Here is a 16,207-nt window from a genome sequence, read left to right on the forward strand (position 1 = left end):
GGACATTTTCATTTTAGTTTCATTTATGTGTGTTTGTGTTTTATTGAAACACATTAGTGAGATTTTAAAGTAAATTAACTGTTTATCAGACATTTATAACATTTAATCTTATGTTTCTCTTTCTGAATGATGTTTGGTTATATCCCCAAACATAACTCAATTTTAATGTTTTATTTATCAAAATATGTGACTTGCAGTAAGAGTTACAATGTTGTGATGAATGTTAAATGAAACTTCAGTATCAAATACATTACTGAGATTAAAATACTATAAATCCTTTACAGATGTTATTATCTCTCTACAGTCTCACTATAATCAATATGTGATTTCTGTCTGAGCATCAGATTAAATCTTACTCCAGTATCTTCAGTTTACAGTCAGGATTCTTCAGTACATCAGAGATCAGCTTCACTCCTGAATCTCTTAGATTATTATAAGACAGATTCAGATGTGTCAGGTGTGATGGGTTTGATCTCAGAGCTGAAGTCAGAGCAACACAACCTTCATCTGTGATATTACAACTCCTCAACCTGTAGAGAACAGAGACACACAGTTTGTTCACACACAGATCAAATCTACAAAATGAGTTGAATTTGTTTCTCTTCTTGTCATCATTTAGTGTTTATGGACATTTTTATTTTAATTTCATTTATGTGTGTTTGTGTTTTATTGAAACACATCAGTAAGATTTAAAAGTAAATTAACTGTATCAATTTATTTTTATATCAACTCTGTGATTTGTTTTTTTTTCTTGTATTTACAATTTTTGAATGCGATTCCTCTTGTCAGACATCACAATATTGTCTTTTATATTTTTTTTTACTTTTTTCTCAAAATTCAATTTTAATGTTTTGTGACTTTGGTAAAATCCTGTAGGCTATTAAATGTTGGATGAAATCAACTTCATTTACATTTTTGTTTAACAATTTTAAATACAGTTTGATAACATCAGATCACAATCTTACTCCAGTTTCTTCAGTTTACATTCAGGATTCTTCAGTACATCAGAGATCAGCTTCACTCCTGAATCTCTAAGATCATTCTCAGACAGATTCAGATGTGTCAGGTGTGATGGGTTTGATCTCAGAGCTGAAGTCAGAGCAACACAACCTTCATCTGTGATATCACACTTACACAACCTGTAATAGTGTAAATGATAAACCCAGGTAAAGAACATGAAATTAAACTGTAATTTAAAAAAAAATGAATCTCTCATCGACTCTTTACTCATATAAACATATAAGTGTAATAACTGGAATCAGAGGTTAAGCCCCAAATAAACTATGATTTCAAACTCTTCACATACTTTTTATTTGATTTGTTTGGTATTAAATATAAAAGCTAGTAATTGATTGATTTATATGCAACATAAGGAAAATAAAAACCCTTGACAATCTTTTGTTAGGAATGATTCTCTTAAAGTAAGAATTTAAAATAAAATCATAAAATAATTAAATTAACTGTAATAATATGTTAACAGTCTTCTGATTGTTGTTAGTTTTACTTACTGAAGTTTTCTGGTTTCTTTAATCACAGGTTGCAGTTTCACAAGAACAACTTCTGTTGTATTTACACCTCCAATAAATGATTTTAAATTAAGTTCATCCAAATGCTGCTTAGATGTCAACAACACAAAAACTAAAGCTGCCCATTGTGAAGAGGAGAGTTTGGTCTTTCCTACTGATGCAGATTTCACATAATGTTGAATCTCCTGCAGTACTGATTCATCACCGAGTTCATTCAGACAGTGAATCAGATTGATGGATTTCTCTGTAGACAGATTCTCATTCATCTTCTGTTTAATGTACTCAATAGTTTTCTCTCTTGAGTAGGAGAATGTTCTCTTCTGTGTCAGTAGATCCTGTAAGAGAATCTGATTGGACTCCAGTGAAAGACCCAGAAGAAAACGCAGGAAAAGATCCAGATGTCCATTCTTACTCTGTAAAGATTCATCCACAGCTTGATGGTGCAAATTCATTAATAAATATTCTTTTAATGATTTATGTCTAATTTCGCCCAAAATTTTAGAAAACTGATTTTCATCAAACACATATCTGTTGTTGTTTGTGAAGGAGATGTGAGCATAAAGAGCTGCTAGATGTTCCTGGATGCTCAGATGAACAAAGCAGTAAACTTTCCCCTGATACAAACCAAACTCCTCTCTGAAGATCTGAGTACACAATCCTGAGTACACTGATGCTTCTGCTACATCAATGCCACACTCTCTCAGGTCTTCATCATAGAAGATCAGATTGCCTTTCACAAGCTGCTCAAAAGCCAGTTTCCCCAGTTTGAAGATCATGTCTTCATCTTTCTTCTCATAGTCCTTCTGATGTTTGATGTTTGTCTGAATGATCAGGAAGTGTGTGTACATTTGAGTGAGAGTCTTGGGGATCTCTTGACTCTCTGCTTCACTCAACATTCTCTCTAGAACAGTGACTGAAATCCAGCAGAACACTGGGATGTGACACATGATGTAGAGACTCCTGGATGACTTCAGGTGTGAGATGATTTGATCAGACAGACTCTTATCACTGATTCTCTTCCTGAAGTATTCCTCCTTCTGTGGATCAGTGAAGCCTCGTACCTCTGTGACTCGATCAACACACTCAGAGGGGATGAGATCAGCTGCTGCTGGTCTGGAGGTGATCCAGATGAGAGCAGAGGGAAACAGATTCCCCTTGATGAGGTTTGTCAGCATCACGTCCACTGAGGTTGATTCACTTACATCACACAACCTCACACTGCTGTGAAAATCCAGAGACAGACGACACTCATCCAAACCATCAAAGATGAACAACACTTTATATTCATCACTGAAGATTTCTATTTCTTTTGTTTGTGGGAAGAAAAGATGAAGAAGATCTAAAAGACTGAGTGTTTTGTTCTTCATCAAATTGATCTCTCTGAAAGGAAGTGGAAATATGAGGTGGACGTCCTGATTCTCTTTCTCTTCAGCCCAGTCCAGAATGAACTTCTGTACAGAGACTGTTTTTCCAATGCCAGCGACTCCCTTTGTCAGCACACTTCTGATGTGTTTGTCTTGTTCAGGTAAAGGTTTAAAGATGTCATTACATTTGATTGGTGTCTCCTCTGTTGTTGTTCTTCTGGATTGTGTCTCAATCTGTCTCACCTCATGTTCATTACTGATCTCTCCACTTTCACTCTCTGTGATGTAGAGCTCTGTGTAGATCTCATTCAGTAGTGTTGGGTTTCTCTCACTTGATGTTCCCTCACACAAACTCTTCAACTTCTTCATCAGATTTGATTTCAATGTGTTGAGAACTTCAACAAGATCAGACCTGTGGCTTTAAATTTAAAATTAATATATCAGAATTGTAATTGTACTTATTACAAAATGTACAGTATAGTGCAAAATGTTGTTTTTGCATCATAAGACACAGGACATAATAATGGTTTGTCAATGTTTTTAAGATCTACTAATAAATAAAAAAAATCCCATTATTTACCTGAAATGAGGACTCATGTTACAGTCTGGTTCTGTTATGATTCGTCTGGATGGCAAGAATGGGAATCAAGAATCAAGTATATAATGTAATGTGAAAAATCTCACATATATTAAAGTGTAAAGGCTTTAATATTAGTGATATTTTTCACATTACTTTATTAACTCTACAGTTTTTACACTGCTGTGAATGTAACTTACTAACAAAACTTTCATATGATCTTTTCATTTACACTATTTTAATACAAAAACTGTAAATTTAACTGTGCCTCTCTTCATGAATATCTCTGATAATGAAGAATAATTTATATATTTTACAAAATACACGATTGAAAAAAATTTCAAACAATAATAGTTTTCAAAGATATTTTATACCTGTGTGCAGGCCTTGTCTTTTCACTCTTAAAGTTTATTGGCTGAGGCATAGACACATCACTCCTCATAGACACACAGCTGAACTCTGAATTTGATCTCTTCTGATAAACTGAACTATAACACACAACACATTACAGTTTACCCTCTCTGGTCTAAGGGGTTTTTAGGGCCCTGGAGAAGTTTTGACCTGCACTGACATTTGTGCTTTTTTCAGTTGCTTAAAAAAATAATGCCAAAAATCTCATTACACCGTGTTCAGCGCAAACTAGGCTACTATATTATGTCAGCAACATGTATTTACATGTTTGTATTTTTTAGAGAAAAATGTTTATGCATGGTTTTTGATAAAGAGTAAAACATTTGATTTTTACCCTTTTGGAATCTATTCAGCTGATCATTAAATTAAATGAAAATTAAAAGTTGCGATTTTCTAGGCAGATATGGCTAGGAACTATACTCTCATTCTGGTGTAATAATCAAGAACTTTGCTGTCGTAACACGGATGCAGCAGGTGCAATGATATTACGCACTGCCCAAAAATAGTCCCCAGCTATTGAAAGTTACCAAGGGGACTATTTTCGGGCAGTGTGTAATATCACTACACCTGCTGCAGCCATGTTACGGCAGCAAAGTTCTTGATTATTACACCAGATTGAGAGTATAGTTCCTAGCCATATCTGCCTAGAAAATCGCCACTTTTAATTTTCTGTCGGTCTTAGTACACGATGTAACTACAGAAGAGTCAAGTTTTAAATGGGAAGAATATCGAAACTCTTTGGTTATTTTTGAGTGTGATGCTAATGGTCTAATCAGATTCAATGGATTGTGCTAAGCTATGCTAAAAGTGGTGGATCAGCTGAATGGATTCCAAAACGATAAAAATCAAATGTTTAACTCTAGGGGAGCTGGAAAATGAACATATTTTTTAAAAAGTGGAGTATCCCTGTCACTGATATAAGTCCACAAAACTCATTCTAAACATGTTTTCCCAAGACTTTTCAAAACAGGATCTAGTTGTCTACAGTTTTTTCTTTGAAATGATGTGAAAATCATTTTGCCTACTCATTCACATAAATGACTTAAGACTTTTGCCTGGGAAAGGCTGTATGTGAAGAGACGTGAAAGCTCCAAAATAATCTGTGATTGAGGAAACAAAAGACTTGCATAATGAGCTGCATAATGAGCCTCGTAAGAATGTAACATGAATGTAACTTTCCATGTAGTAAAACCATGAAAAGGTACTTGTGAATTTATCACAAAATTTTTCAATAGACACACACACACACACACACACACACACACACACACACACACACACACACACACACACATATATAAGGGGTGTCACGATTCTCCAAATCCTCGATTCGGTTACATTTTCGATTCTAAGGTCACGATTCGATTCAATTTTCGAATTTATCTTTTTTTTTAAAGCACAAAAAATGTTTTTAGACTAGACTTTTATGAAATATAATATTTGACCTTGAACCCGGAGATGCCCTGCCATGTTAGTTGTGCTCCCAGTGGAAAAATATGGTACACGCACATACCTGATAAAACAAAACCTCCTGTCAGATGAACATTCCTGTCAGTACTTTGCACCTTAACGCACTTTTATTACCGTCAGACAAGATTGTGAGAATATTCCCCAATAAGTCATGTTTAAATGCTGTTTTCTTAACTCTTAAGCAAATGAAACTAGTTGTTGTGAAATTTAAACTGGTCTCAGTTCAGAGAAATGACAGGTCCTGTCAGACGCCGTTCTGCTGTGCACGCACGGTCGCGCGCTCTGATTCGAGTTCATCTAAAGGTGGGAGGGGCCTTTTTGTTTTCCATGTAGCTTGCGTGGTGTCGCCTGCATCTGCCATGCTATCTTTTGACTGGCTGTAGCTAGTTAGAGGAGGTTGACTCGCAGCACTCAACACGTGGTTTTTTTCCACTTGGCAAGCCGACCGGACGTGACATGGAGTGGCAGCATCAACGATTCCATTTTTTAATTCGAAGTTCGAGGTTGTGATTTAATTTCGATCGATTTCGATTTAAAATCGAAATCGTGACACCCTTATATATATATATTTTTTTCTATTTGAATATTTTGTTATAATTTCACAAGTATACCTTTAAAAACATCTCGGTTACGTATGTAACCCTTGTTCCCTGAAGGAAGGGAACGGAGACGTCACGTCGTGACCGACGAATTGGGAACGCGCCTCGCGCGACCAATCTACTTCTAAAAACTCCTAACACGCCAATGAACTTGGCATGCAGATAATTCCATTTTCCGGCGCTGCCTGAGACGTTCCCTTTCAGTCGGTCACTGCAGAAGGCCAGTCACTACCTGTCCTTTAACCCACGATAGTGAACTGGGAAGCAAACTCGTCAGGCGGAACTAAAATCGCTGCGGAATTCCCTCTGAGGTGGTCTACCACTTGGGTGACATCTTGAAGGCTCAAAGTAATAACGTGAAACCCTCTTAGTAATATCTCGTACTAGGGGAACGCGGAGCGTGCTCCGCTAGGGGAACGTGGTAAGGATTCCATGAGAATACACGCATAGAGACCCACAGGGGCACAGTGCGGGTGCCTAACCTAAACCCTGAAATTGTTTCAGTGGGACCGCAACTTCAGAATTGCAAGTCAGAATTGACTGAACATGCGCTTCTGTGAGACGTGCTGTAAGATCGACCGAATCCAGTTCCATACTGAGAAATGAGATCTTCTGTGTAGGGCAAAGTTGCTCCTTTCCCAGTTGACCTGAAGACCGAGACAGGCGAGGTGTTTGAGCACACAATCTATATAAGTGCACAGTATCTGACGGGACTGAGCTATTATGAGCCAATCATCTAGATATGCCAAAATGCGAACACCGCTCTCTCTCAGGGGCTGCAATGCGCCCTCCGCAACTTTCGTGAAGACACGGGGAGAGAGAGAAAGCCCAAACGGTAAGACTTTGTACTGATATGCCCTCCCCTTGAACGCAAAGCGGAGAAACGGCCTGTGTCGGTGGAGTATGGAGACATGAAAGTACACGTCCTTCAGGTCGGTGGCTGCAAACCAATCTTGTGGGCGGATGAATTGAAATATGCTCCTCTGCGTCAACATTTTGAACAGCATTCTGTGAAGTGCTCGATTCAGTACACAAAGATCTGAGATCGGTTGCAAGCTGCCACTTTTCTTGGGTACAATAAAGTAATGGCTGTAAAACATTTTGTAGATGTCCCAGGACGCTCAACACATCCGCTGGACGAACCAGCTGACTTGCCCAGCACCGTGATGCGAAGGTCATCTCTCCGGAGCTTCACAGCTGCCTTCTTAGGGGCGCTAGGCACCAGAGGGCGAGCATCCTGGAGGAACTCAACCCGACCTCGCAGATCCGTGAGAGTCATGCCCTCACAAGTGGAGCATGGAGCATGTACCTCCCACGGTGCCTCTGCGTGCTTTATGCCAAGGCACGAGACGCAACGATCGTGTCCATCACGAGGACCCATGTATTTGCCGCATCCAGAAGTCGAACAGCTAAAGACATCTTTAAAAAGACGCTCCCGACTCAAGCGAGTGAGTGCTGTCTTTAAAAAGACACAAAACACTGCAAGCTCTTTTAGAGGATTCACTCTTCCAGGTGCTAGATGTTGATGCAGCACACAGGGAACGGCTACGCACACACTCTTCAAAAAACAAAAAAAGAAAAGAGGTGGAACACTCTTAGGGCTCGCTGAAAGTGCCTTCGCTCGATCAACCAGCACAGAGATCTATCCAAGAGTATAGCTTCTCGTGAGCAGATTGCTGCCAGCTTTCGAAGTGTAAAAAGCTAATTTGATACCGTGACGTCGTAGTGACCGACTGAAAGAGAACCATGGTTTTACTACAGAAAAAGTGCAACCACTTTTTTGGCTACAAATACTATAGTAATCATGGTAAATTTAGTAAGGGATGTAGTGTATTGAGTTCATTTTCAATTATTTTCAATTATTGAACTCTGGTAAAGGTACTGTTTGGCCATCATAAAAATGAACACTGGGTTAGTTTTTGGTTGGCCAGCCAGTTTTACGCAGGAAAAAGCACAAAAGAAGAACTGCCTGTCATTATCTGGACTCTTATTTGTGTTTTTTTTATCATCATAGTACAAACAGAACAAGGGACGAAAGTGGTCACCTTATAAATGTTAACAGAAGCCATTACTCTGTCACGTGTTGATGGTGAAAGCAGCACAAAGGAATGCATGAACATGCGTGTGATCCTGTGTTTATAAACTTGCTGTGCAGAGATATACACATAGAGGCTAGTAAATAAGAATTTAGATGTGCTGTTTGCAATCATGTCTTTCATAAGAATACCAAAAAGCGCATCAATTTCATGCCTCATGTGTTTGTGTATGTGTGTGCCTGTGTGTACTGTTTGACGTAGGGTTGCCAACCGTTCCGTATAATACGGAATCGTCCCGTATTTGACACATAAAATTCTTGTTCCGTATTGAATTGATACAGTACGGAACGCAGTTTGTTCCGTATTTTATGAAAATTAATTCAGTGCAAATACATGACAGACACATATAGCTTATATTCCAGCCATGAACGAAGACCGCGTCATTTGTATAAGAAAACCCTGACGGTGCGGTAATTTCTCCCTCTTTTTGTCTATGATCAGCGTAGCGTTTTTAACATCTTGCAGCCCCATTGGTCGTTTCAGTCATTGTGATGTCACGTATCATAGCAACGATGACGACAGCGGGAAATGTAAAAATGACTGCATCCGAGCAGCCGGCGAAAAAGAAACGAGCACAAAAATATAAAATTGAATGGGAAAATGACTACCCGTGGCTGGAATGCGTGAGGGACAATGAATACAAGGACAAATGTACCATATGCCGTCGCGTTTTTTCTGTTTGTCACGGCGGAGTGTGTGATATTAAGCAGCACGCATGAGGAGATAATCACAAGAGGAGTGAGAGGCTGCGGGCACAGGATGGAGCAATGTCAAGGTTCATTGTCCAACAGTCGTCTCCAGAGGCTCATATGGTATGTAATTATGTGGATTTTTAAAGCTCAAATATAGTTGATAAGAAAGTGATTATATTAAAAGAGATAGTACAGGTTTCGCTTAACAATCCACCTATATATCCCTCCAGTGCTCTACCTCTGTTCCTGTGTCCCGCCTCATAATGTGTCAATCATTTCTGATGGGTTTCTTATTAAATAATTATGGATTTAGATAGCTCAAGGTTTAAAAAGGGGTGGGGTCTTTGAAGAGGGCGTATTGTAAACTTAACAAAACCATGGTTCATTGTTGGCAAAATGATCATGATAGCCTTTATATTTCACATCTATGTGGTTAAGTCTTGTATACTTATTAGGCATACTTTGCTATTCATTAAATATTTAGGCCTAAGAAGTTATATGAAATATATTTATCTAAATCTATTAATTAGTTTTCACTATTTTCACCAGAAGTTCAAAATTCTCTTCCGTGGGGGCATGTCACCGGACACCCCCCCCCCCCCCCGTTCCTTATTTCCATTTCAGAAAGTTGGCAACCCTAGTTTGACGGAAGGTCTAAGACATTACTCGCGTTTGGAGATAACTTTTACTGACACACATATGCAAGTAAATAAGGATTTAGATGTCATGTTTTGTGCACTCGGATAAAACAGCTCTGCATAGCAAGGAGTGGATGAGGGATTGTGTGTCCATTGACTGCAGGAGGTGAGAGCTATGCATATGGATTGTCTCTTCTTGTTCACTCTAATGGCGCATGGGTGTGGCGATCTCAGCTCATTACAGATAATAAGGTAACAGGGGAAAGACGGTACCTCTCCTCCTTCTCATACAGTTTACAACGAATGAGAATATTGGTTTTCGATTTCCCGAAAGAGCGTGAGGTCAGACACATTTGCGGATAAATGGAATGTGAGCAGATTTGCATTCTACAGTACTGATGATAATGAGTCTTTTACAAAAATGTACAATAACATTACTTAGCTGGGTCATTCTACAAAAAAGGTTGAAATGATTGTCCCTTGCTTTTGCAGACCCCTTAATCATTAATTTGACCCAATAATCCCATAATGATATATATTTAATAAATATAGACTGTCCTTAAAATGATGAGAGAGTTTATTTATTTAATTTTCTTTTTTTTCTTTTTTTTTTACTTTTTTTTAAATGTCTGGTCCTGAAAATTGCCCTGTCCCTTTGATCATACATGGAAGTTGAACTGTGTACTTATTATTTAAAACCATGTTTTTTTAAAAAAACAAATCTAATTTACATTTACCTTTAACTCTGTATGAATTTACTGAAACACTGAAATGGTAAAAATACACTATTAATATAAATAATATCAAATAAAGATTTGTCCCCCAAATTTATGTCATTGGTGTTACCCTACCCAAAGCACCTTTATTTTCAAACAATGCATCAGCTCTTTGAAGTTTTTCATGGGTCAAGAGGTCAGTGGAAGAAGGCAAAAGGTTTGTGAGATGTCTTGCCTTATTTGTCTAAAATATCATGATTTATCTAAGAATTTTTAAATCGTTTTTTTTTTTTGGATTTCATTAGTGTTACTCTTTTTATAGCTGGGAGTGTTAAGATCTTTACATAAAAATACATTATACGTAGCTGCCAACTCTCACGCATTCACCGTGAGACACCCGCAATTGACCCCATTCTCACGCTCTCACGCCACACATCCATTTTCTCACGCAGGCTCGTGCCCACCATTGAGATTCCCATTGAGTTTAATAAAAGTCATGAAATAATTGCCTAATATACCTAACTGTAAATACTGTAAAACGCCTATCTCTATCTGGCGTGCCTCAATCAGCATAAAGCGCTCGTCAAAGTCAAAATGATGCGACGGCCAATCAAATCAAAGAAGGTGGAGTTATTGTTTACAGATGCCGGAGCGCCAGCTACAAACTACAGAGCGAGTGCGTTACTGCATAATGGTGAAAGAGCAACAAACGATGTAAGTAGCTAAACTAGTGCTCGCAGTACTGACACTTTTATACTTTAACGTACCTTCACTGTCTTTTGCGTTCCACCGCTTCTCATGTTGCTGGTACTTTGCTGCAAAGAGCATTTCACTTTATGTGGCGCTGCGCATAAAGTTCGGCAGCGAGGACATCGGAGTACCGCGAGAGCAATTCGTAATGTTACAAAAGGGTCCGCCTTTACCTTTGCTCTCGCGTTACTCTGATGTCATACGCCGATCAGTCAGCTCCGCACCAGTCGAACACGCATAGCGTCAAGGTCTGGATGAAAAGCAGAGACTTGCCCGGATTCCACGCACATAGATACCCTCAGAAAACACAAATTTTAATCAACCCTCACCCGCGTGTGCATGTTTGTAAGCAGTAAAAGCCTGCGTGATGTTTGCTGTGACAGTTTTTAATAAAAGAGAAAAAAGTCAATTGATATTTGACATCTATAAACAATAATATATACAAAATATAATTATATGGTCTTAACATGCACATTATCTGTTAGTTTAGTTTAATATAAAGTACTCATTTGGTTTATTTGATTTTGACAGTCCCTCTATCACCAATCACAAATCACCACTTTATGCTTCTCTTTCTCAGTGGATAAACTGAATCAAAGCTGCTGGTAATCTGCATTTTAACGAGACCAGTATTAGATTTTAAGAACTTTTTTGGCACTTTTATCAGAAGAAAAGCATAATAAAAGTGTATAAAATAACAATAAAGACTCTAATCTCAGGCATTTAAACTCAGTAAAAGCTTTTGTTTCAATTTAATTTCTAAAATACAATTGGATTTATATTGTAAACCTTTTTCCAACAATTTAACACAGAAATAGGAAAAATCCACACTATTATCAATTGGCAAATGGTTAGGACTTACAAAAAATTATTACCACAACCCCCCACCCAAAAAAAAAAAATCACACTCCAAGCTGAACTCAAAAGTTGGCAGCTCTGCATTATATTGAATAAGTATGTGATTGTTACATCTCTGATGAAATGGCACATGGCTAATGGCAGCCATTTTGTTAAAATATTAGTTTTTTTCTGTAAATTGTCATTGGTGTTACCATCATTGGTGTTACCGTCATTAGTGTTACTTCTCTAATGAGTACTTCCTAAGCAGTGTTCCTTTAACTGACCAACATAAAAGCATAAAAACAAAACAAAATGGAAAATTTTATGAAAGTTTATAAGTTTTATCATATTCATTATCTATTATTATATTCTCATTTTGTCATTGGTTTTACATTGTGTCATTGGTGTTAAACCAAGTTTTGGTGTTATGAATGTATTTTCTTGTACTTTCTAGTAATATTTTGTTGTTGATGGGATGGGATGTAAGACATTGTTGATATTTCAGTCTTTGCATCAAAGCCTTTTTGGTTTAATATTTTTGTTTTTGTTGGTTTTAAAGAAAAAAGTCACCCTACAGACCTATTACAGATCAGTGGGTGGGTCTTACGAAAATATACGAACACAGACGGGAAAAAAAAATGATCAGCCGCCATCTTTATGCTAAGCTAAGCTAAACAGAAGTTGTGAGCGAGCCAGACTTCATGTTACAATAACAGTGGAAGTTAATCAATATTATATGGAAGAGGGTGATTTCACAAGCGTGTTGCTCTAATTCGCTGTTCATTGCACCTTTATGAGCCACAATGCAGCAAAGAGTTGAGGCAGATGGAGGAACGGAAGCCCGAGGAGTAGGCCGGAGCCTGGGCTTCGGCTGAGTAGAGGAGCCCGGGGAAGACGCAGCAACCATCGGCCTCTGCTGCGTAGAGAAGCTTGGACAGACTACTGCCTGTACTCTTGCTGTGTGCTTGCTTTATAACATTACTGTATCAGATAAGGATATGGACGTTCGTTTGGTGAAGGTTTCTATGCAAGAGAGCAACTTTGCGCGCGTTTGGACGTGTTTATTTCACAGACGTGTTTCGGCTTACGAGCAGACGCGTTGTGGAGTATATGAGCTTGGACGGACTCTCGCTGTGTGCTTTCGGTTTAACATTTTCCCATCAGATAAGGATATAAACGTTTGTTTTGTGAATGTTTCTGGGCGCGTGCTTATTTCAAAGACGTGTTTCGGCTTACGAGCACAGAGCTGAGGCAGCGCGTCTGTGGAGACATTGTGCAGGGGACGCGTTTGTGTGGAGGATGCAGGAATAAAAGGACGTCTGACTAAAGTGAGTGTTTCTATTTTCTTTGTTATACTAACATAGCATTTATGTACACAATAGCATATCTGAGCCGTGTTTTATATGTCTATATTTTGAGAGCAGTGAGGCCGATATAACACGGATGAAATTACAGTAACCAAGAGACAAAAAGAAAATTGGTAAAACTAAATATAAATAAACATTTAATATGCATACCCTTTTAAAAGTACTTGAAAAGACATTTGTACTGCGGATCTGAAACTGCACATTACTGTTTGAATAAGACTTTGCTACACACCAGACCAGAGTGTTATTGTGTGTAACACAATGTAACATCACGTTTAAAAGTAAATCATGATTGGTGTCTGTCAGACACAGTGGTGGTGGCTATTTTCTTTGTTTTACTAACGTGGCATTTATGTACACACTAGCATATCAGAGCCGTGTTCCGATTAATGGGAGTGGCTTGCAGAGCTGTGCATTGTGGTGTATAGTGGGAGTTGTAGTTTTTCATACAAATGTGCTCTAAAGTCACGTTCTATATTTTCTCTTTCAAATAGACACAACATTCTACATTTATGTTACGTTTTGACTACAAATATGACCCACTTTCTATAAAGATTAAAGTTCCTATCTGTGAAATGGCCCTTTAAGTATCAACATTAATGTTGTTTAAATCACATGTAACACCAATGACAAATAAATGACTCATGGATTCTTTATTCAAATGTATTAAAAAGTTAAAAATAGATTGAGCCCCCCGTTTTGCGGATTCATAGATTTGACAAGTTAGTTAATGCTATTGAAGAAGTTTTGGGTATGTTGAAAGAAGTTCATTTAAGCAAATTTCCATCACCTGAATTCCACTTTTTCTGTAGAATGACCCAGCTGCTACTACAATAAAAAGCATATGTGTGCATGATCGTTTGTGTATATTATCTGCATAGTGTTTAAACCTGCTGAAAAAAACAGCATAGACCAGCATAATTCCTATGCTGGTTTGGTGCTGGTTTAGCTAGTGGTCACCAGCATACAGCACCAAAACACAACATATGCTGGTCTTGCTGGTGCTGGTATGCTGATGACCACCAGCTAAACCAGCACCAAACCAGCATGAGAATTAAGCTGGTCTATGCTGATAGGTGGCATCACTGCTGAAAAAAACAGTATACCAGATAACCAGCATAATGTTGTGTTTTGGTGCTGGTTTGCTGGTATACTGTTTTTTTCTGCAGTGATGCCGACTGTTTATGTAGTGTCCTAAAGTAGATCTAGTGAACTAAACAGTAATTTCCTATCTGACAATACAGAAGAGTACACAAACATGTGTTGATTTTCTCAGCAATAATGCAAACCTCGGTTTTGACTGGCTGAGCATATAGTTCTCTTTACCTCCCTCATCATCTATACTTTCTGCTTCTATTTCCCTGCTCTGCACAAAAAAATCTGATGTACATCGACAGGAGCCAGTTACAATCGAGTAAGAATAAGATTGATATTATTTAGAAACTTACTTTTGTTTTGTCATGTTTTCTCGCGTGCTGTTGTCACATGCTCTTCTGACTGAGTGCTACAAAAAGTAAACACAGACGCTCCGCTCGCGGACATCAATTTCTGCGTGCTCGCGCCAGTTTGTGTTTTCTGTTAATGTGGGACTGCAACGCGATTACAAGCGTGAACTACTTTTCATATAGCTCAGTTAGTTTTTTTGCCGCGATTAGAAATGTAAATAAATATACTGGCAAATAAACTAAAAACGTAAACTTGAGGCACAACATAGGACACTGGGTACAACAGATTTACACTGGGGCACTTTCAACAGTAAAAGGGGCTTAGACGCCCCTGGTTGGCAGGCTTATTACAATGGATGCAATTCACAATTCCCACACCCTGCCCATTTACCTTTAAAAACGGTGTTTAGAACCATCCTCCCTTGTAAAACAAGTCACAATATGAAGATGAACCGAGATGGAAAACAATTTCGTTATTTTCGTTATTCGTTTTGACGGCTCCCTGCTCTCCACTTTGAAGAGTTTAAAACTAGCGCTATGATTGGTTGATGCCTTCTTTTCCCAACAGGGCTGCGTTCAGCCCGACAAAACGTTACACAACGTTTATTAAACAGAAACGGTGATGTGTTGAACACCCTGTTGTGATGACGCAAGAGTTGCAACTACGGTAGCTGAGAGGCCATTCTTTGTGTTCTTTTTTAAATGTTTCTGAAGCCTGATGAAATCGTTTTAAATGTGTGTTTAATACTGTAAAATACCCTCGATGTTACAGTCACTGACCTTGCCGTCCAGAATGAAAGACAACATTTCAACTTGAACCCATTGAGCAAGCTGTCTCTTTACTACCGCGTGGTTTTATACATCTTGCCGCTGATTGGGCCGACATTTCTGACACACCCACCAAACAAGAGAAAACGCATCTATAACCTGTTGCACACCGTTGCACACCGTTTCCAGGAAACATGTTGTTCAACCCGGAAACCGTAGCAAAACGTTGTGCACCGGTGTGAGCTTGAACGTGCCCCCGGTAGCTGCCCAATGCGGTTACACCCATAGACGAGTTGCCTAGTGCGCAAATGCACAGATAGTTGAACCATCAATGGCAAGTGACAAATCGTAGCAGCGTAGTTTGGTGTCTAAATGCGTATCTGTTACGGAAAATGCGTAAAGGTTGGCAGGTCTGCATTGTTAATACAAAACTGAGTGCTTGCACAGTTGTGTCTCTCTGTGTGAACATGTACTGTATAATAATGAAGATAACATTTCCTACCCTTAAACACAAGAATAATAGAAAAGGAAAATAATCTCTTTTCTATCTAAAAGCTATAATCACATGTTTAAGAGTTTTTTTATATACCTGCTATCAGGCGGTGCCTCTTCACTCTTAAAGTTTATTGGTTGAGGCATAGAAACATCACTCTTAATAGACACACAACTGAAGTCTGGATCTGATATCTTCTGATGATCTGAACTATAACACACAACAGATTTAATTTAAATGACATTACTAATATTTTTTTGAAGATGATCATTATAAAATATAACACTTAGATATTTTCCTAAATGTTATTTAATATAGTATTTATGTAAAGTACCTGCATCCTGGAGAAAAATCTTCATCTGTTGATGTTTTTTTTTGATCCATGATGGAACTGCAGAGGTGAATCTGATCAATCTGATCTCCACAACTGATACTGAATGAAAATAACATTCAGA

At 38.3% G+C, this 16,207-nt stretch overlaps 1 protein-coding gene across 1 annotated transcript in view; it reads right to left on the reverse strand.

Moving 5' to 3' along the window:
• The window catches only part of LOC129437248 (NLR family CARD domain-containing protein 3-like), a 40,808-nt gene that overhangs the window by 304 nt on the left and 24,297 nt on the right, over positions 1-16,207 (reverse strand). The window contains exon 2 of the mRNA XM_073863504.1: positions 357-530. Coding sequence (XP_073719605.1) covers positions 357-530 — 174 coding nt within the window. The remainder of the gene's footprint in view (positions 1-356; positions 531-16,207) is intronic.

Source organism: Misgurnus anguillicaudatus, chromosome 24 (genome assembly GCF_027580225.2).
Source record: "Misgurnus anguillicaudatus chromosome 24, ASM2758022v2, whole genome shotgun sequence".
NCBI classification, from domain to species: Eukaryota; Metazoa; Chordata; class Actinopteri; order Cypriniformes; family Cobitidae; genus Misgurnus; species Misgurnus anguillicaudatus.